This window comes from Dendropsophus ebraccatus, chromosome 9 (genome assembly GCF_027789765.1).
Source record: "Dendropsophus ebraccatus isolate aDenEbr1 chromosome 9, aDenEbr1.pat, whole genome shotgun sequence".
Lineage (NCBI taxonomy): Eukaryota > Metazoa > Chordata > Amphibia > Anura > Hylidae > Dendropsophus > Dendropsophus ebraccatus.
Window position 1 is genome coordinate 88,143,927 of NC_091462.1, and position 21,927 is coordinate 88,165,853.

Genomic DNA, 21,927 nt, shown 5'->3' on the forward strand with positions numbered 1-21,927 from the left:
ATGAGGAAGGAGACCTGTTAGGAAGAGGAAAATGAAGTCTTAGGAGCGTCAGAGGGTCCCTTATTTCTATGTCTCTCCCTAAATTTACAATCGATCCTGACTGCTAGTGTGATGGCCTGCTCTAAAGTGGCAGGATCAGGGTGTCCCACCCAGGGGCCTTGATACCCTCAAACAGTCCCTGTTTAAAGAGGGTTTTCAATGCAGGCTCACACCACCCTCTCGTCACACAATTCCATCTATAGTCCATACAGTAGTCCTCAGCTGCACATCTGCCCTGATGGATGGTAAGGTAATGGCAGATAGGGTGACATGGGCTGAGAATAATTCACCCCCAATGAATGAAAGAGCATCTCGAGATCACCCTATTTCTCAGCACTGGGGGGGGGGGGGGGAGTTTCAGGGCCTAGGCCTGTGGATCCCCTTGTAGCAGTGATACTACAATGCCCGCTTTCTCTTCCTGGGACTGCAGCTGATTAACATAGAAATACAGACAACACAACTATCGGAAAGTCTCAAACTTTTCCTTATCCCCTGCAAACCTATCAGGGAGAAGCATCTTGGGCTTGGGGCAGCCGCGGTCCCATTCTGGTTAACCAACAGTCAAAGGACCTGCTACGCAAGCTCCGAAACAAAACCAGCCACCCCCTCTAAGCAGCTCCTGAGGTCCTCCACCACATCCATATCCATGGAGGGCCAATTGGCTGGCTTTTCTGTTATCTACTGTTAGTGGAAACTGGTGGAATAGACACAGAGACATGGACAGTGAGCCCTGCACTAGTTCCTGTCCACTGTCCCTGCCTACTCACCACTGGCAGCCCTAGGCGGCTGCGGACAACCACAAAGACAATCCTTTTACTGATGTAGGTGGCACACAAAACACAGACAGACAAAACAAACACAATAGCTCACAGTGGACAAACCGTTTCAGCAATGTTAAGCGGCAAACGTACAGAATCAAAACCCAAGAGAAAAGTCAGAATCAGGCGGCTCAGTGAAGACAGGCTGAAAAAAGGAAAGTCAGGGAACAAAAGCCAAAGGTCAGAATCAGATAGTTATGCAGAGGGAAGTGTTTAGCAAAGAGAGCTTACTCTATATCAGTAATTATGAGCGCTTGTGACGAGCGCTCATATCTACCATACGGCGGCAGCACTGACAGAGATAGAGCCATCAGCTCTCTCCCTGTCAGTCACCCCTCACTGGCCGCAGCGGTCAGAAGAGGCCGCACTCTGCCCCTGGTTTCAGCGCTCGAGTAACGTCACTACGCCGGCGTCAGGGCAAGGGGAGAACTGCCACAAGAGGGAGGAGAAGAGGAGATGCCGGACCCAGGTGAGTATAAGTGTTTTTTTTTTATATTATATGGGAGGGGGAGAGGGCACAGGGGGGCTATATACTACAGGGGGAGAGCGCACAGGGGGGCTATATACAACAGGGGGAGAGCCGACAGGGGGAGCTATATACTACAGGGGGAGAGAGCACAGGGGGGCTATATACTACTGGGGGAGAGTGCACAGGGGGGCTATATACTACTGGGGGAGAGCGCACAAGAGAGCTTTCTCGAGGGGTCATGTTGCCGAAACGCGCGTCAGGGAGCATTGCATGGGTACAGTGTGAACCAGCACCTTAGGTAGTGTTTCAGTAACGGGGCTCTCTATGATATTACTCCATGGTTACCTGATACATGCCGTTCATTACAATGAGCTCCCACTGAACATGTAAACTATTTACCTTATTGTGCTAGGCACTCCATTTATCATTTACAATATTTGTATTTTTGCACACTTTGTTATATGCCGGCACTCTAGTACATGCACCTTGCCCATGCGTTTTTTGTAATCTTCTGTTCTGATTCATTTTGTGATTTTATTGTATTTTATATTCATCTTTGTTCAAGATTATTAAAATTCTTTTGAGATTATATGATACCTGGGCACAGTATTTCTTTGTAGGTATATATATACTGGGGGAGAGAGCACAGGGAGGCTATATACTACAGGGGGAGAGAGCACAGGGGGGCTATAGACTTCTGGGGGAGAGCGCACAAGGGAGGCTATTTACTACAGGGGGAGAGTGCACAGGGGGGCTATATACTACTGGGGGAGAGAGCTCAGGGGGGCTATATACTACAGGGGGAGAGAGCACAGGGGGGCTATATACTACTGAGGGAGAGAGCACAGGGGAGCTATATACTAAAGGGGGAGAGAGCACAGGGGGGCTATATACTACAGGGGTAGGGAGCACAGGGGGCTTTATACTACAGGGGGAGAGAGCACACAGGGGGGCTATATACTACAGGGGGAGAGTGCACAGGGGGGCTATATACTACGGGGGGAGAACAGGGGGGCTGTATACTACAGGAGGAGAGAGCACAGGGGGGCTATATACTACAGGGGGAGAGTGCACAGGGGGGCTATATACTACGGGGGGGGGAGAACAGGGGGGCTGTATACTACAGGGGGAGAGAGCACAGGGAGAGCTATATACTACAGGGAGAGAGAGCACGGGGGGGGCTATATACTACTGGGGGAGAGCGCACAGAGGGGCTATATACTACAGGGGGAGAGCGCACAGGGGGGCTATATACTACAGGGGAAGAGAGCACAGGGGGGCTATTTACTACAGGGGGAGAGTGCACAGGGGGGCTATATACTACGGGGGGAGAGATCACAGGGGGGCTATATACTACAGGGGGAGAGAACACAGGAGCCTATTCACTACAGGGGGAGAGAGAACAGGGGGCTATATACTATGGGGGAGAGCGCACAGGGGGCTATATACTACTGGGGGAGAGAGCACAGGGGGGCTATATACTACAGGGGGAGGTAGCACAGGGGGCTATATACTACTGGGGGAGGTAGCACAGGGGGGCTATATACTACTGGGGGAGAGCGCACAAGAGGGCTATATACTACAGGGGGAGAGCGCACAGAGGGGCTATATACTACTGGGGGAGAGCGCACGAGAGGGCTATATACTACAGGGGGAGAGTGCACAGGGGGGCTATATAATACTGGGGGAGAGAGCACTGGGGGGCTATATACTACAGGGGGAGTCCGGGCAGGGGGATTTTTTTCAAAAGTGCCAGGAAGGGGGAGGATGAAAAAAGAAAATGACATTCACGTATCTCCCCGGCTCCAGCACTGGTGCCCGCTTACCGCCACTCTGGTCCCTGGCTGCTTCCTGTTTTTTTTTTATTATTTGTATAGAGACATGATGTTCTAGGCCGCTCAGCCAGTCAGTGGCAGAGGCGGGACCCTACTACAGTTGCTGACTGGCTGAGCAGCCCTGGAACATTTTGTCTCAGGTCCCCTCTCAAACCAGAAATTGAGGGGGGACCAGACAGGTAGTATGCAGGCACCAGCACTGCAGCCAGGGAGATAAGTGCATGTCATTTTTTTCATCCTCCCCGGGACTTAAAAAAAAAAATCCCCCTGCCCGGACTTCTTCTTTATTTTTATTTAATCCATAAAAGCCCACATTCAGGTTTACAGGCTGCCGCTTCCCTACTTTGCAGAGTGTCCTGAATCATGTTGTCAATCCTGCGTCCTGTATTAGGCTATGTTCAGACGCTGTAAGAGACCAAAAAGATCATCCCGGACGGTACTGCAGCCGCATTGAGTTCTGATGCGGGCGAATCCGTGCACACCCACATCAGAACGCCCCACTGCACACAACGGAGCATGCGGCTCTGGCCAAAAAGATCTGGAGACTCAAAACTTTTTTACCCCCTAATATATTGCTTTGTTAAAGTTATATTACTTTGTATTATAACTTTATTAAAATAAACATGTAGTTTTTTTTTTAGCGACCATTCAACTTCCGTTGAGTGGCAGCAGTAGGTGGCCCTGCAGTTCCTCATCCCCTGCTCTGATCATGTGTCGCGCTCTACTGGGCAGAGTCCTGTCCCCTGTGAACTGTATATTGTTATATATAGTACCCGGGGTGGGGGTGCGGGAGTTTGTGTGGCAGCCTCTTTACAGTGAGCAGTGATTGTTATCATTGCTAGTCCAGCTAAAACAGCTAGTAACGGTAGCAGTCACCACTTGCTGTAGAGAGGCTGCCGCACACAGCGATCATGTCAGGCAGCCGAATATACAGTACACAAGGAGAATGGGACCCTGGTCTGTAGCTTAAAGGAAAAGTCCAGCAAATTTTTTTATTATTGTATTGCCCCCCAAAAGTTTTACAAATCCCCAATATACCGTTATTGCGGGAAATATCCAGGAAGTGAAGCCTTGATGCAGTAGTAAGTGCAGGGAAAAAAGCATTTTATAAGCATTTCCCGTAATAAGTGTATAATGCTGATTTGTATAACTTTTAAGGGTCAATACAATACTTTAATAAAAAATGTTGCCGGACTTCTCCTTTAATAAGGGGATATGGAACTGCGAGCTCAGACAGCTCTACAGTTCACAACCCAAGTGTTGGTGGCAGCAGAGGATCCCATGTCCTCCTTACTTAAATCTCCGGAGTACTCCTTTAAAGGAGAAGTCCAGTGTTGTTTAACCCTTTAAGGACGTGGCCAATTTTTGTTTTTGCGTTTTCGTTTTTTCCTCCTTGTGTTTAAAAGGCCATAGCACTTGCATTTTTCCACCTAGAGACCCACATGAGCCCTTATTTTTTGCGTCACTAATTGTACTTTGCAATGACTTTTTTGCATAAAGTACACTGCGAAACCAGAAAAAAATTTAAAGTGTAGTGAAATTGAAAAAAAAAGACGCATTTCTTTTATTTGGGGGGGGGGGGGGAGAATGTGTTTTTGCGCCATTCGCCCTGGGGTAAAACTGACTTGTTATATATGTTCCTCAAGTCGTTACGTTTACAACAATATGTAACATGTATAACTTTTATTGTATCTGATGGCCTATAAAAAATTCAAACCATTGTTAACAAATATACGTTCCTTAAAATCGCTCTATTCCCAGGCTTATATCGCTTTTATCCTTTGGTCTATGGGGCTGTGTGGGGTGTCATTTTTTGCACCATGATGTTTACTTTCTATCGATACCTTGATTGCGCATATACGATTTTTTGATCGCTTTTTATTAAATTTTTTCTGGATTTGATGCGACTAAAAATGCGCAATTTTGCACTTTGGGATTTTTTTGCGCTGACGCCGTTTACTGTGCGAGATCACGAATGTGATTAATTAATAGTTCGGGCGATTACGCACGCGGCGATAGCAAACATGTTTGTTTATTTATTTACTTTTATTTAAAACCTGGGAAAAGGGGGGTGATTCAAACTTTTATTAGGGGAGGGGGCTTTTTACTAATAACAATACTTTTTTTTTTTTTTTTTACACATATACTAGAAGCCCCCCTGGGGTTAGGGTTATTCCCCCTGGGGGACTTCTAGTATATACACTTTGATCTCTCATTGAGATATTTGCTGTATAGTTATACAGCAAAGATCAATGAGATCGGCACTTGTCTGCTTTCGGCTGCTGCAGCCGAAAACAAACGAGTGCCGAGCCGGAGTCAGGCCATCTTGGAGCGGTCCCCGGCCGGCAGCAGTAACGGAGATCGCAATCTCCCCCACTAGACACCAGGGAAGTGCTGCAGCTGGTAATCGGAGGCAGCTGTCAACTTTGACAGCTGCCTCCGATTAACTGATTAGCGGGCACGGCGATCACACCGTGCCCGCTAATAGCCGCGATCCCGGGCTACACACGGCAACAATGATCGCGGCGGTTCAGAGCGGGGCCGCTGTGAACACCTCCTGGGGATATATGACGTACCGGTACGTCATATGTCCTTAAGAGGTTAAAATCCGGGCAGCTACTAGGGGGGAATTAATTACAAGTACATACTTACCTCTCCCTGTGCCTGCGGCGGGACCGGCATTGAGACCCCTGCTGGGAGAATTTTCCACTAAGTTGTAATGACGCCACAACTCGGGAGAAAAGGCTTGTCCCAGCGGGTGAACTGGCCGCTCAGCCAATCACTGACTGGAGCAGGGTCCCGCCACAGTCACTGACTGGTTGCTCACCATGGGCACGGGAAGAGGTAAGTTTTTACTTGTAATCAAATTCCCCCTGCCAGCTGCCTAATTTAAAAAAATTAAGGACTTCTCCTTTAATGGGATGATAGTACACCTGTCACTCACTGCCCCATTTAATGATTGTGAGTGGGAGCTAAGTATTGTAACTGGGAATACCCCTTTAAATGAGGACAGTGTGGAAGATTGATTAAACATTGTCCAAATTAACAGTGAGGTAGTTGCCCTTAGCAACCAGATTCTAGCTTTTGTTTGGCAGATACCTTTTTAAAGTGACTGTACCACCAGGCCCAGGCAGAAGCACTGGAGGCGGGCCGACCAACCATTAGTGGGAGGAAACCCCTGCCCCTCTATGATAGGGTTCCATTCATTCTAATGGAGTTACGTCATGGAGGGGCTGGGGTTTCTTCCCACTAAGGGTGGGTCGGGCCCGCCTCCAGTGCTTCTGCCTGGGCCTGGTGTTACAGTCACTTTAAAATCAAGTAATCTGATTGGTTGCTATGGGCAACTGCTCTAACGTCCATCCATCTATCCAAGGGGCTTTATTTATGAAAGTGCGCTGTAAAAATAGAAGCTGTACTGATTGGTTACTATATGCAACATGCGTGTGACGTCACTAGTGTACGGGTCAGTTTACGTTGACTGTATTAAAAAAAAAAAATCGCCCACAGCGACCAATCACATCACTTTACATCGTTACTGAGAGGCGTCGTGTGATTGGTTGCCATGAACGCCTGTCTCAGTACACATACACACGGCCTGGCGCCGCCCCTTAACCACCGGCCGCGACCCTTGTACCGGGAAGGAGGCGGTACCCGGCGAGGTGCTTCCGGGTCAGCTGTGTGTATCTTCAATGGGTCCTACTGGTATGGTGATCGCTGGCTGCAGGCGCTGTGTGCCACTGTGAGCGGAGGCAGGGCCCGGCCCGGCGGGGTGTATGGCGTCCGTGTCCCAGCTGCTAGTCTGGCTCTCCAGGTCCGCGGCTGTGCGCTCCTACGGGGTCTTCTCCAAGGGCCTGACCCGCACCCTGCTCATCTTCTTCAACCTGGCCTGGAGGCTGCGCATCAAGTTCCCCTATCTCTATGTTATCGCCTCCATGATGCTGAACATCCGGCTGCAGGTGAGAGGACAAGCAGGGCTCCATGGGGCAGAGGGCTGCTCAGGCGCCTCCTCACCCGTATATGTATATGCTCAGCCTCCCCCTGTATGGATAATATATATATATGTATTATTACAGTCACCATCAGTGTGCTCAGCCTCCCCCTGTATGTATAATATGTATTATTACAGTCACCATCAGTGTGCTCAGCCTCCCCCTGTATGTATAATATATATATATGTATTATTACAGTCACCATCAGTGTGCTCAGCCTCCCCCTGTATGTATAATATATATAATTACAGTCACCATCAGTGTGCTCAGCCTCCCCCTGTATGTATAATATGTATTATTACAGTCACCATCAGTGTGCTCAGCCTCCCCCTGTATGTATAATATATATATATGTATTATTACAGTCACCATCAGTGTGCTCAGCCTCCCCCTGTATGTATAATATGTATTATTACAGTCACCATCAGTGTGCTCAGCCTCCCCCTGTATGTATAATATATATATATGTATTATTACAGTCACCATCAGTGTGGTCAGCCTCCCCCTGTATGTATAATATATATAATTACAGTCACCATCAGTGTGCTCAGCCTCCCCCTGTATGTATAATATATATATATATATATATATATATATATATATATATATATATTATACATACAGGGGGAGGCTGAGCACACTGATGGTGACTGTAATTATATATATTATACATACAGGGGGAGGCTGAGCACACTGATGGTGACTGTAATAATACACACATATATATATATATATATATATATATATATATATATGTGTGTATTATTACAGTCACCATCAGTGTGCTCAGCCTCCCCCTGTATGTATAATATATATGTATTATTACAGTCACCATCAGTGTGGTCAGCCTCCCCCTGTATGTATAGTATGTATAATATATATATATATGTGTGTGTATTATTACAGTCACCATCAGTGTGGTCAGCCACCCTCTGTGTATGTATATGGTATGCTCAGCCTCCCCCTGTATGTGTGTGTGTGTGTGTGTGTGTATATATAATATATATATATTTTTTTTTTACAGTCACCATTGGTGTGGCCAGCCTCCCCCTGTATGGATATGTATACGGCCAGCCTCCCCCCTGTATGGATATGTATACGGCCAGCCTCCCCCCTGTATGGATATGTATACGGCCAGCCTCCCCCCTGTATGGATATGTATACGGCCAGCCTCCCCCCTGTATGGATATGTATACGGCCAGCCTCCCCCCTGTATGGATATGTATACGGCCAGCCTCCCCCCTGTATGGATATGTATACGGCCAGCCTCCCCCCTGTATGGATATGTTACAGTCACCATCAGTAGTATGGTTGCATTATTGTATGGCAGGGTGTGTGAGATGCCATGTTTATAGGTGATATATGGAGATGAGTGAATCGCTCATCTAAACAAAACAAAGTGAAATGCTTTGTTTGATCAGCTCTCTGATCATCAAGGGTGGAGGGGAGCAGTGCTGACAGGTGGGGGTCTGACCCCTTCAGTCACCAGAACATGGAGATTATCACCCCTGAAATGAGAAGTGTGCACCAGCCCTCCATTCATTCTCTATTACTATAAACTGCAGGGTTTGGAAGCCTCATAGAAAAAGAATGACGCATGTGTAGTGGAAAATAGCCGACTATCCTGTTTCCTTGTAACAATCCCCAACTCTCAATGTGGTTTCCCTATGGGTTATAGGTTGTATTTCTGCAGAATAATCCACAGTAAATCTGTGGGAACATGCTGACATATAAGATGTTAATTAAAGCGGATACTAGATCAATGTTCACAGCCATAAGATGAAGACTGCTATTAGATAGAGAAATATAATATATGTATATTTTTTTTTAATCAAAAGGAAAGGTTTTCCTATCCCGGATGTAAATGCACCCTCGCCCCTAGTAGGTATCAGGCAGGTCAGGGGAGATGTGTCCAGAAGTAGTGTGCCTCCATATATACTTATTCTGAGTTAGACATGCCTCCTATAGTATTGTCATATCACAGTAATGTCAATGTTATCCAAACCTAAACGCTCAGCAATTGTCATTTTATTCTAATTGTCTTTCAGGTCCACATTGAAATCCACTAGTCCCCATACAAGCTAACTATGGATGGGTTATGGTCTTGAAAAGGCAAAGAAAAGACCAGTGACAACTGCCATGGAGAAGTGAATCTATCGCTACAAGATGTAAGCCGTGAAGTTCTGGAAGTCTCTACCATGCAGGAACCAGTGGGGTATCCGCCTGCCATATTACATAAAGGCGTTATGCATCAGACTCTCAGGAGAGGTGGAGCTCCTGCTGTGCCCGATAATCGCAGCCTTCATTTCCTATGGACTCCATCAGTTTTAAAGGACTTGTATTTCTTATTTATAGATCTGTTATCCTGGCCGGCTCCTGGGTACAGGGATAAGCTGCCAGTCTTACCGGAGATATCTATGTATTTATTTTAAGGTTGGGGCAGGACGGGCATCTCACGTGTTTCTTCAGAGAGACTCCTCAACCATTTCATCACTACATTTTGCCAGATCTCACAGGAGGACTATTGCAAAAAGAACACGAGTGCCAACCCAAATTTTACGTTTTAATTTCCTTTTTTGTGGCATGTTAGCAAAACTAGATGAAATTGCTATGAGTGACTGTCCAATGAGAACTTTTTTTTTAACACTTTCATGCATGTGATCGTTTAACATTTTGGCAGTCAAACGCTAGGGGATGTTTTAGTTTTTATAATTTTATGCCAAATATGGTCTGCATGTTTGGCAAATTCATGGGGGCAACACTAAAAAAAAAAAAAAATTAAAGGAATTCTCCATTATAGCTGCTTATGGATCGGCAATAAATAAGGTCCCCCAATAAGTCTTATACAAGTACGTCCTTATAATTATACTAACAAATAAAATCTGGAAGCCCCAATATTGGAGAACTCCTTTATGAATTGCGCTGGAATTACCAATACAATATACTGTAACTGTATTATAAGAGGTGACCTATTGCACAGTTGCCTTGCTCTCAGGTGACAACCAAGTTGAATATTGCCCTCACTTGGTGTTTTTATGAAAAACCTGACAACTACTTCTCCTTTTATGCTTTTTAATTGTATAGATGTGGATCACTTCTCACTGCCACCGAATCCTGTTCAACTTGCAGACATGAAAGGTCTTGGAAACCATTGACAGTCCTAGTAATACCTATGTGTTTGTTAATAAGCTACTTTTAGTCTATGAATGTCCCAATGAACAGAGGAGGTGCCTTTTTACGGGGGAAGATGGAGGTAGCTTTATAAACCAATGTGCCTGACTTGGCTCCCTCTGTCATATGCAGTCATGGACAGCGAGGGTTACAGTTGCTGCTGCTATAAATGTACAACAGTGAAATGGAGTCTTCTCATGAGCTAAACCTAGCACAGCAAAAAGTTTACACCATCCAATAAATTGTCCATTCATAAAAAAACAAAGGTGTTTGAGTATTTTATTCAGCCTTACATCATTTAGCACAATGCTGGGAGTCAGAGTGAGTGGTGTAAAGCATTCCGCCACTGGACACATGCTCTGTGGAGCGCTGAATTACACTTCTCTAGCCAGCAGTCTCATGAACAAGTCTCGGTTTGGCAAATGCCAGGAGAAGCTTTTCTACCTGACTACACCAACTGTACAGTGTGGTGGGAAAAGGGTGTCTGGTTCAGGAGCCTTTCACCCCGGCAGTGACTGGTCCTCTTTAAGCAGCCTTACAGTTACATACGCTGAATATAAAGTATTGCTTAGGCTAGGTTCACACTGCGTTTTCAGCATCCGTTTAACGGATCCGTTTTTTTTAACGTCCAGAAAAATAGGGTCAGCAACGTTTTTTGGTCCGTTTTGGTCCGCCAAAAAAAACGGATCCGTTTTTTTTTATAATGGAAGTCAATGGAAAAACGGATGCACACAAATGAATCCGTTTTTTGCAATCCGTTTTTCATGCGTTTTTTGCAAAAAACGGATGCGTTAAACGGATGCTGAAAACGCAGTGTGAACCTAGCCTTAGACTGTTCTGTACAACCATTTTCTTCTAACCAACAGGAGAGCAAGTGCGCTGTTGCTCCAGATTAGAGTTAAACAAATTTACAACATAACCAACACAAAATGCTTCATTATCTCGACAATCGGCCTGATGCTTTTGAAGTTTATGCTGCTCCATACCCCTCTCCAACCCAGGTGCCAGGAAAAGCTGGATCCAGTCCTGAAAAACTTCTGCTAGGATCCAGATTTTCCAAGCACCCAGGGCAGAGCAGCACAGACAAAGGCAGAAAAGCAGATTGCTGAGCTAACAAAGCAAATAGCTTAGTTTGTGCTGTAAATTTGCTCATCACTACTCCCTCACTGAGTAGGTCTAGAACTTGTAAGGAATACAAATTTTACTGTAGTTATTCTCTACTCATTCTCTGACTTTTCCTTTAACATGAATTTTGACCACATGGTACAAACCCAGCTTACAGAACACACCAGGCCATCTGAATATAAAATTTTTATTTCTTTATTGCTCACTTTAACATTACTTATGTAGGTGCTTATAGAATTCATCCTAAGGCATAACTAGCCTGTAGATCCCTTAGAACAGGAGCATTTTACACAACAGACCAATGATCTAATGTTAACTCAAACATAAGAACATTGCCACCCTACTCCACCAGTGCGTTATTTATATACAGAAACCTTCTGACCTATAGATTTGTCAGGTCTTGCAGCCGGCTTATGATATATACATATTCCTGCAGAGGGAACTACCAATGTCCTGCAAGCATGAAGCTACACAACTTCAATAGTGCTACACCAATAAGAGCTGTCCAGAATCCCATAGTGCTCAAGCTTTTCCTCCATCTTACTTTATGCGGAATAGAACCTTACGCTGAAGACGATGTTGTATTTCACCTCGTCTCATCATTAGATGCAGGACCTTGTGAATGGCATGTTCTGGGTATTTCTGGAAACAAGAAATCAGGACATTAACACGCATGTCAAGTCTGCCGGACATTAGAGGTCAAAAATTCTTAACATCTTGCTCATAAATTTCAGGAAAGAGAATGGCTCCTCAACGAGGCCTGTATGTCTTATTTGCAGCTATGTGATGAAGTATGAGGTAGGCTGATGTACAGTCATCTGTAGCCGTGAGATTTACGTAATTTATGCCTCAGATGTTATAATGAAAGCCATGTCCAGCTTTTAGTAATAACCCACCCTATAGTTGTAGTTTATATCATTCCCACCTGTTTAAGAAAATCTTGGATGATGCTGTGTTCAGAAACCTGGGAGCCAATTGCAAACCTCCTCTTCATCTGCTTCTCAATGCGAGAGAGCATTTCTTGATCCTCTTGTGTGGTGAATCCTTCCACTCCTGAAGGGTAGGAATTAAAATATTATCATGCATTGCCAACACAGATCTGCAGTAGAGCTAGCTCTGTTCACACAATGCTTACCAGAGAGACTTCCCGACATGGCTGCATCTAGAGTAGACACTTGGAACAAGCGCAAAGCCTCCTCTACATCAGCTTCCATGGAAAAGGGCTGTAATTTCATCTTGCTAAGAGATTCTGAAATTCGGACGATAGCTTCCAATTGTCTGCAAGCCGAGGGAGAATTGGTAAGTCTGGCCTTCATTCCTTTCTTAAACGGAAATATTTCGGACTACAACATGCAAATGGCTATTAATAAATGTGACCCCTTTTATACTTTCCTATAGGTAGTACACATAATTACCCATTATGAGCAAGCAAAGAAAATATACAGTGTCATAAGCAGTGTCATCCATACCTGACCGTTATAGGAATACTGGATCTCTTCTCGCTCTCCCTCTCGTGTTCTCGGGCACCACTACGCATGAGGACATAGCGGTTTTTAAGCTTCTCTGCTGCTTCCACTGACAGCCGAGGTCCACATTTACTGTCATTGTAAAAATAAACACGTAAAAACTCAAGTCTTAAACTTGCATGAAATGGTGACAATGACAGGACTTTACTTACGCTCTGCAATACGCAATGTATTTCTTCAGTGTGTTAAGATCTATTTCTCCCTCAACAGACTGTGTCTGTGTCCGTGCGCTAAGATGTACATTCATCACATGCTTGGCCAGGGTCTGTACAGAAAAGAAAGTAACTCACATGTAAATGAGAAAATCTACAAGAAGGAGAAGTTCAGGCAAAATGTATTTTTTTATATCTTATCACAAAAAGTTGGACAGTTTTCTAATATACACTAATTATGAGAAATGCACATAAAGTGCTATTTCCCTCAGTTTAGTAGATCAGACAGACTTTAATTTTCCTAAAATACCCTGACGCCACGAATCAAAGCAGGGCTGGGTGTAATTCCTATGAAGCGTCCAGCAGGGGGCGCAGTGTATGGAGAAATTCCATAGTAAGAATAACCATATCACAAGTGCCAGCAGCCCCATCCACGGCACATAGGCATGCGGGAGCCACACTACAAGTGCCAGCAGCCCCGTCCTATGCACCGGGAACAGGGCTGCTGGCACTTGTGATTGGGGGGGGGGGGGGGGGTCTTTAGGGGGGTGTTCACTGGGGCAGCTGCACCACAAGTGCCAGCAGCTCCATCCTTCACTGCGCCCCCTGCTGGACGCTTCACAGAAATTACACACCCAGCCCTGGTGTGATTCGTGACATCACCGGTTTAGAAAAAATTGAAGTCTGCCTGATCTACTAAATTGAAAGAAATAGCACTTTATGTGCATTTCCCATATATTATGTATATTAGAAGTTTGTCTAACTTTCCTTTTGTGATAACATTAAAAACCACATTTTGCCTGGTGTTGTCCTTTAAAAAGCCATCTGGGGTTCTGTTAGACCTGTACACACTTTGCCCTCTAGAGGAATTGTACAACTGGGCAGCAATGTGAGGGAAGATCCAAGAAGAAATATTCTTACCATATCTCGCTGCTCATTGTGTTCATCCTTCACAATGAAGATCATATCAAATCTTGATAGAATAGTGGGCATGAAGTCAATATTCTCCTCTCCCTTGGTGTCATCCCATCTTCCATACACTGAATTAGCAGCTGCGAGCACTGAACAGCGAGAGTTCAGGGTGGTGGTGATGCCAGCTTTCGCAATAGAAATGGTCTGCTGCTCCATAGCCTCATGGATTGCAACTCTGTCATCCTCTCGCATCTGAAAGTTTAATTTCAGTTAGACTTTTTAAACAGTCATTGGATAGCATAAGCCACAATTTTTATTTTTTTTTAAATTTAACTAGGGTTCAGCAAGCAAACCTACACGTACACTAACCAATGCTGATCACATTTCCATAGTCCTGCATTTCCCCCAGTTCTGGCACCCATATGGACTGTCAAATGTCCAGGGTCTACACCTCTTTTGAAAAGCTGGAAGTCACAGCCTTTTATGCCTATTAAGGAGCACTCAGATGCATTTAAAAAGACAATAGCTTCTGATCTCTGTAGCCTCAGCAAAGTCGGAAGAGTCAAGTGAGCACCCAAACACAGAAGTTATGCTGCACTGCCGAAACACAGGCGAAAGTCTACTGCTTGTACTTGCAGTGAACATAAGTACTAAAATCCTACACTCCCAACTACAGTGAACTTGATAAATATTATCAGCATCATTTTCAAAAAGATTACCTTATCAAATTCATCAATGCAAACCACTCCTCCGTCTGCCAGCACCATGGCACCACCCTCCATAATGAAGTTACGAGATACAGGATCCCTCATGACTGAAGCGGTCAAACCAGCTGCACTGCTGCCCTTACCAGATGTGTACACCTGAAAACAGAGGTTGTATCAGCAACAGATACAACATATGATGTGTATGTGCCATGCATGAGGAATAAAGTATTCAGTCCAAACTGAGGGGCAGAACCGCCTCTTACCCCAATAGGCGAGCACCTCTCCACAAACTTCAGAAGCTGAGACTTGGCAGTTCCAGGGTCTCCCAGCATCAGCAGGTTGATGTCTCCTCTACGAGTTAAGCCATCTGGAAGCCTGAATAAAGGATTAACACTGCATTAGAAAAAAGCCAATGGAAATCACAGTCTCTGTACCCCATCACCACACCAAGTTCTCTGTCTTAGATTTAGTATGTAACCCTTTAACTATAGCGGCATTAAATTCTAAAAAAAAAAAAAAAACTCACCTTTTACGGGATCCACCAAAGAGCAGACATGCAATGGCCTTTTTGATGTCAGTACTGCCATAGATTGATGGAGCAATGCTTTTAGCAATTGTTTCATAAATATCAGGTTTAGAGGCAAGACGTCTGAACTCCTCCTCTTCTTGAGGAGTCACAACGCCAGCTGCACTTCTTCCTATAAATGTAAGAGACAAAAGACTTAAATAGGCTGAAACAAAAAACTTTAATATACTGTCTACAGGTAACTATGCATCATGGGTCTGCAAAGAGTGATTTTGCAGTGGAAATCAGTGCCCCAAAATGCAGCACTACACAGCAGATAGACTGTTAGACTATAGATTTTTTTTTTGTTTTGTTTTTTTACACAAAGACTAGTGTACACTTATAATAAGGCAGAAACAGTTGCAATCTAATGTCATGACTGCTGCCAGCTGTAAATACGTAACTATTTCAGGTAGCTGAATTTTGTGCCTAAATCATAGAAAGGGCACTGCTATTTCCTACATGTAATGTCTACATATACCGCGCCATCGTTTACTCCAACCAAAAATAATTTACCTACTATCCTGTTGTCGGCAGCAAAACTGCTCATCCCAATTCATTGGAGGGATGAATCTCCACCCATATTGTGTGAATGGGTTGAAAAAGTCCAGCAAATTGCTCGCTTTGAGGAGTTGTGCAGCTGGGAAACAGGAACTTATGGCAAGTACCGAAATTTGTGGGAGCCATGGCATAAATTTTACAGAAATTACTTATCTGACTCCCCAACTCCTTGAGACGTTGTATTTGTTCATCGTGGATTTGACATTCTTCTATTGAGGCTGTTCATCGTGGATTTGACATTCTTCTATTGAGGCTTTCCAAACTCTAAGGTTTCTGGCACTCACTTATATTCCCTTATTCTTTAATTCATTAATGCTCCACTTGCTGATCAACTCTGACAACACAAGGTTCCTCAGTTCTAATTCTATTCTAGTTTTTGATTAAGTTTTTGACTGCCAATCATCTGTTGCCTACTACAAAATGTATGTCCCCCCTTTGTTTGTTTGTTTTTTTGTTTGTAGAAGAATGTGATATTTACGATCTGTTTTTTTTTTTGTTTTTGATGTTTGCCCTATTCTATTTGCTGAGTTTACATCGGCACAAAACTATATAAAACAAGTGATCTTGATCAATGCAAGGGACATCGTATCAACTATGTACTTGGTGCTAGGACCTGCACGTCCTAATTGTAATTATTATTTTTCTGGAAGATGTTCCTTAAAAATTTGTTTGGAAAAACACATATACTGCGCCTCCAGCTGCACACTTCAGGTATAGATCTGGGTCAAGACGTACTTTTTTTTTTTTAGAGAAATTGAAGTGTGCCTAAACTACTAAAGTGAGGAAAATAACACTATAAGTGCATCTCCCATAATAAGTGTACTTTAGGAATTTGTCTTTGTTTAGAAAATAACATTAAAATATATAAAGATTTTGTCTGGAGTTCTCCTTTAATCCAAGTGGGCACGAGACACTGTTTGCCTCACTGTCACCCAAACTTCATCTGAAGAAATATTCTTTTGGCACACCAGACCTGAACTGCAAAGTGAACAAGTTTTTATTGTTCATGTCCCAAAAGCTGTGCAGAACTCAGCACTGGTGCGCCAACTTTATAAAAGACATGTACAACTCACCTGTGCCTTCTGTATCTACTTGTATGCCAACAACACGGATATAGGAGCTTCGAATACCCACTCCGACTCTGTCACGCCCTTTATTGGCGGTTTTACCACTTTTGCGAATTGAATAAATACCCATTATAGTCACTCTATTTCCTGGAACAACTTTGTCACAGAGATACCTAAAGAGATGGGGAAACAAGAGGGTCTTCAATGAAGCACTACAACAGATACAGCGTTACATAAGCAATGAACTGGAACCTTACCTGTCACAGTACAACTGCATATGTCGGGGCATCTCTCCATGTGGGACAGCATCTGGGGACTCCTGAAGTTTCAGGGTTTGAAAATCCACACATTTACATTTGTCAGGTATAATGTAGTATGGATCCAGGGGACACTTGGGCCGACCTGCCTGCTCCCTGTGGGCAATGAAGACAAGTTAAGCACAAGAGCACAAGTATGTGAACTGACACATTAAACACAAGACCACTTGTTTGATGAACATACGTGTTGCACTTTCTTGGCATAGCATAGCCCTCCAGGCCAGGCCGCACAGGAATGTTACTGATGGTGTTCCTGCAGCTGCGGCATTGTATTGAGATCTTTATAGCTTTGGCTCTCACAGCTGTAGCAGCAATAATGATACCAGGGATCTTCACAAGGTGAGACATCTGCTCCGACTGGAAGAGAAAAAGTACTGTCACTCACATGTGGCGTTTGTTCTCTCCGACAGCTCAATAGAGAATGAACAGAGCCACAGGCCATGTGCCAACCCACGGCTGTATTCAGAAGGAGTCAGGGACAAATCTGGAGATTGGCAGGGGGCACAGAGGTCGGACCCAACACAATCTCTTACTTGTCCCATATCCTGTAAGTAGGGGTACAAGTTTTAATTGGAATCCCCTTAAACATGAGGACAAGTAACCCCATGGCTGGTTAAAGTGTGGGCAATCTAAATACCTTCAGACTGCGGATGTTGGCAGGATTGGCATCAGAGCGCAGCATGACCTGGATTTCTTGTACAGTCTCTTCACCAGCGGGACGTGGACGTGTAACCTCATCCGCCACCTCCTGAGCAGCCTCCTCCAGCTACAATAAATAAGTCAGGAATTAAGAATGTGAAGATTATTGGTTCATCATAAAATGGAATAAAAAATGTATATAGTTAAACCAAACAATCCCTAAATTGCTTACTGTATGTATGATATCACTTACCAGATGGAGGTGTTCTGTGGGCTGCTTATATAGGTAGTCTGCTAGATCCTCATCAAAACTGGCCAGATCCTCCATCTCCACCTCAATCCAATACTCCCCAAGGTTATAGTGCCGCTTAAGTTCATCTCTGAAAGAAAACATACCGTTAGTAAGAAACAATATACCAAGAAAACCCAACACACAAGTATGACAGGACAGCCTTGGAGACAAAAAAGAACCAAAACTAATTTGTTTCTTATGAGCAACAATTGTCCAACCATGCAGGACTACAACTCTAATCATTTCAGCAGGGGTCCAACAGCACCGGTAGATAAGTGTTCAGAGTGGTGGTTAGATTACCACAGGGATGCACGCCAGGAGGACAGCAATCCTATTAGCCGACCATAGGAACATCAAGCATGGATAGGGTCCGACAGCATCCAGAGTATAGTTTCAAAAGCTTTATTAGCACATCAGGTACAGGCAGCGACGTTTTGTCCTTGCGGACCATGCTTGATAAAGACCGCGAGGTCGAAACGCCGCTGCCTGTACCTGATGTGCTAATAAAGCTTTTGAAACTATACTCTGGATGCTGTCGGACCCTATCCATGCTTGATACAACTTTAATCATGTCCTGACAGCCACTGGTGGGGTGACAGGGTACAATGGATGCTGTAGCTTAGCACAGCATCCAGGGAGGCACGTTGTATTTTAAATATTTAGCATGTTACTTTTGTTACATGTGTTTCTTCATCATTATTTTAAAACATTTTTTTGTTCATGGCTCAGCATTAGATCTGGGGGGGGGGGGGGGGGGACACAGGGCTCAGCATTAGATCTTGGGGGGGGGGACACAGGGCTCAGCATTAGATCTTGGGGGGGGGACACAGGGCTCAGCATTAGATCGTGGGGGGGGGGACACAGGGCGCTGCATTAGATCTTGGGGGGGGGGACACAGGGCTCTGCATTAGATCTTGGGGGGGGGGGACACAGGGCTCTGCATTAGATCTTGGGGGGGGGGACACAGGGCTCTGCATTAGATCTTGGGGGGGGGGGACACAGGGCTCAGCATTAGATCTTGGGGGGGGGGACACAGGGCTCAGCATTAGATCTTGGGGGGGGGGACACAGGGCTCAGCATTAGATCTGGGGGGGGACAAAGGGCTCAGCATTAGATCTGGGGGGGGGGACACAGGGCTCAGCATTAGATCTGGGGGGGGGACACAGGGCTCAGCATTAGATCTGGGGGGGGGACACAGGGCTCAGCATTAGATCTGGGGGGGGGGACACAGGGCTCAGCATTAGATCTGGGGGGGGGGACACAGGGCTCAGCATTAGATCTGGGGGGGGGGGACACAGGGCTCAGCATTAGATCTGGGGGGGGGGACAGGGCTCAGCATTAGATCTGGGGGGGGACACAGGGCTCAGCATTAGATCTGGGGGGGGACACAGGGCTCAGCATTAGATCTGGGGGGGGACACAGGGCTCAGCATTAGATCTGGGGGGGGGACACAGGGCTCAGCATTAGATCTGGGGGGGGGACACAGGGCTCAGCATTAGATCTGGGGGGGGACACAGGGCTCAGCATTAGATCTGGGGGGGGGACACAGGGCTCAGCATTAGATCTGGGGGGGGGACACAGGGCTCAGCATTAGATCTGGGGGGGGGACACAGGGCTCAGCATTAGATCTGGGGGGGGGACACAGGGCTCAGCATTAGATCTGGGGGGGGGACACAGGGCTCAGCATTAGATCTGGGGGGGGGACACAGGGCTCAGCATTAGATCTGGGGGGGGGGACACAGGGCTCAGCATTAGATCTGGGGGGGGGGGGGACACAGGGCTCAGCATTAGATCTGGGGGGGGGACACAGGGCTCAGCATTAGATCTGGGGGGGGGACACAGGGCTCAGCATTAGATCTGGGGGGGGGACACAGGGCTCAGCATTAGATCTGGGGGGGGGACACAGGGCTCAGCATTAGATCTGGGGGGGGACACAGGGCTCAGCATTAGATCTGGGGGGGGGACACAGGGCTCAGCATTAGATCTGGGGGGGGGGACACAGGGCTCAGCATTAGATCTGGGGGGGGGACACAGGGCTCAGCATTAGATCTGGGGGGGGGACACAGGGCTCAGCATTAGATCTGGGGGGGGACACAGGGCTCAGCATTAGATCTGGGGGGGGGACACAGGGCGCAGCATTAGATCTGGGGGGGGGACACAGGGCTCAGCATTAGATCTGGGGGGGGGGGGACACAGGGCTCAGCATTAGATCTGGGGGGGACACAGGGCTCAGCATTAGATCTGGGGGGGGGACACAGGGCTCAGCATTAGATCTGGGGGGGGGACACAGGGCTCAGCATTAGATCTGGGGGGGGGACACAGGGCTCAGCATTAGATCTGGGGGGGGGACACAGGGCTCAGCATTAGATCTGGGGGGGGACACAGGGCTCAGCATTAGATCTGGGGGGGACACAGGGCTCAGCATTAGATCTGGGGGGACACAGGGCTCAGCATTAGATCTGGGGGGGACACAGGGCTCAGCATTAGATCGGGGGGGGGACACAGGGCTCAGCATTAGATCTGGGGGGGGGACACAGGGCTCAGCATTAGATCTGGGGGGGGGACACAGGGCTCAGCATTAGATCTGGGGGGGGGGGGACACAGGGCTCAGCATTAGATCTGGGGGGGGGGGGACACAGGGCTCAGCATTAGATCTGGGGGGGGGGGGGGACACAGGGCTCAGCATTAGATCTGGGGGGGGGGGGAGACACAGGGCTCAGCATTAGATCTGGGGGGGGACGACGACAGACAGAGGGCTCAGCATTAGATTTGGCCATTGGTGGTGGTCTCAGCACCCTGTCCCTAAGCATAACTACTTATGGTGTGTTAAGATTTTATCTGACATCTTTGAAGCCAAAGCCAGGAACAAACTACACACAGGGAACAGGTCATAAAGGTATAAAGGTAAGACTGAGATTTCTCCTCTCTTCAATTGCATTTCTGGCTTTGGCTTAAAAGATCTGTCAGATAAATCTGTGTAAACAGACCATTACACATCTCTATTGTCCAGATAACAATGACACGTAGGAAACCAATAGATCGATAACCCCCTATACACCCAGCATCGTCTGCTCTTCTACAAGAACAGAGGCCGCATCACCCCATAGGAGCAGGGTCACACAATAGCTGAGGGGATGCGGCTCACTGACCATGCGGCATCCTGATCACATCTCATATCGATAATCAATCACTATGACAGCAGTATAAGTGATGCCGGCACGGTACCGGAGTAGCCCGTTCAGACCTGTATTTGTAGGTGAAGCCGGTGCGGTCGGTGCCATAGCGGTACTGCCTCAGGAACTCCTTAAAGCGCTTCTTCAGCTGCGACTTCTTGGCCTGTCCGTCATCGCCCGTCTGCTGCTCTCCTCCAAAACTGTCGCTGTAGAAGATACCGGGATCGTCGAAGCCGGACATGATGAGACGGGACAGAGAACCGAGAGCAATGGAGACCGCACCACAAGCTGAAAGCGCGCGAAATCAACACTTTCGCGCCAAAGCAGAATCGGCGCCACCAGACGAACTCCGCCCACTCTTGTTTCCTATTGGTTAATCAGCCGGGCGTCCTTAAAAAATATCTGTGCATGAGCTGCTGTACAATGCGCATGCGTTAATTTTTCTTGCTTGCTAGAGCGCAAAAGTACTTTCATTCTACGGAGTCATGTGTGGAGCCATTTTGTTAGAGACCACTGGAAATTCAATCCAAGGCAATATGTTGTGGTCTCCGGAAACATGTCCGCTGCTAC

General features: G+C 46.3%; 2 protein-coding genes across 2 annotated transcripts; one reads left to right on the forward strand and one right to left on the reverse strand.

The window, feature by feature from the left end:
• Positions 1 to 6,575: 6,575 nt before the first annotated feature.
• Positions 6,576 to 9,939, forward strand: SMIM10L3 (small integral membrane protein 10 like 3). The gene is made up of 2 exons (XM_069983776.1): positions 6,576 to 7,117; positions 9,199 to 9,939. Exons 1-2 carry the CDS (start codon positions 6,935 to 6,937, stop codon positions 9,217 to 9,219), a joined length of 204 nt encoding a protein of 67 aa, XP_069839877.1. The 5' UTR covers positions 6,576 to 6,934; the 3' UTR covers positions 9,220 to 9,939.
• A 644-nt stretch (positions 9,940 to 10,583) lies between these two features.
• Positions 10,584 to 21,686, reverse strand: MCM5 (minichromosome maintenance complex component 5). The gene is made up of 16 exons (XM_069983778.1): positions 21,429 to 21,686; positions 18,146 to 18,272; positions 17,891 to 18,019; positions 17,438 to 17,610; positions 17,194 to 17,349; positions 16,943 to 17,109; positions 15,270 to 15,441; positions 15,007 to 15,118; positions 14,756 to 14,899; positions 14,046 to 14,288; positions 13,125 to 13,237; positions 12,916 to 13,044; positions 12,582 to 12,724; positions 12,372 to 12,499; positions 11,148 to 12,088; positions 10,584 to 10,888 (listed from the first exon to the last, which is right to left on the reverse strand). The coding sequence occupies exons 1-15, from the start codon at positions 21,596 to 21,598 to the stop codon at positions 11,987 to 11,989; spliced, it is 2,208 nt and encodes a 735-aa protein (XP_069839879.1). The 5' UTR covers positions 21,599 to 21,686; the 3' UTR covers positions 10,584 to 10,888; positions 11,148 to 11,986.
• Between the last annotated feature and the right edge of the window lie 241 nt (positions 21,687 to 21,927).

Bases quoted from the DNA above. Each gene is read 5' to 3' on its own strand.
- MCM5 (XM_069983778.1), bottom strand. From the start codon at position 21,598: ATGTCCGGCTTCGACGATCCCGGTATCTTCTACAGCGACAGTTTTGGA. The intron at 14,900-15,006 runs GTAAGAGGCGGT...CTCTGTTTTCAG, and splicing joins AGAGGTGCTCGCCTATTGGG to GTGTACACATCTGGTAAGGG. The intron at 12,725-12,915 runs GTATGGATGACA...CTCGGCTTGCAG, and splicing joins AGTATTCCTATAACGGTCAG to ACAATTGGAAGCTATCGTCC.
- SMIM10L3 (XM_069983776.1), top strand. From the start codon at position 6,935: ATGGCGTCCGTGTCCCAGCTGCTAGTCTGGCTCTCCAGGTCCGCGGCT. The intron at 7,118-9,198 runs GTGAGAGGACAA...ATTGTCTTTCAG, and splicing joins TGCTGAACATCCGGCTGCAG to GTCCACATTGAAATCCACTA.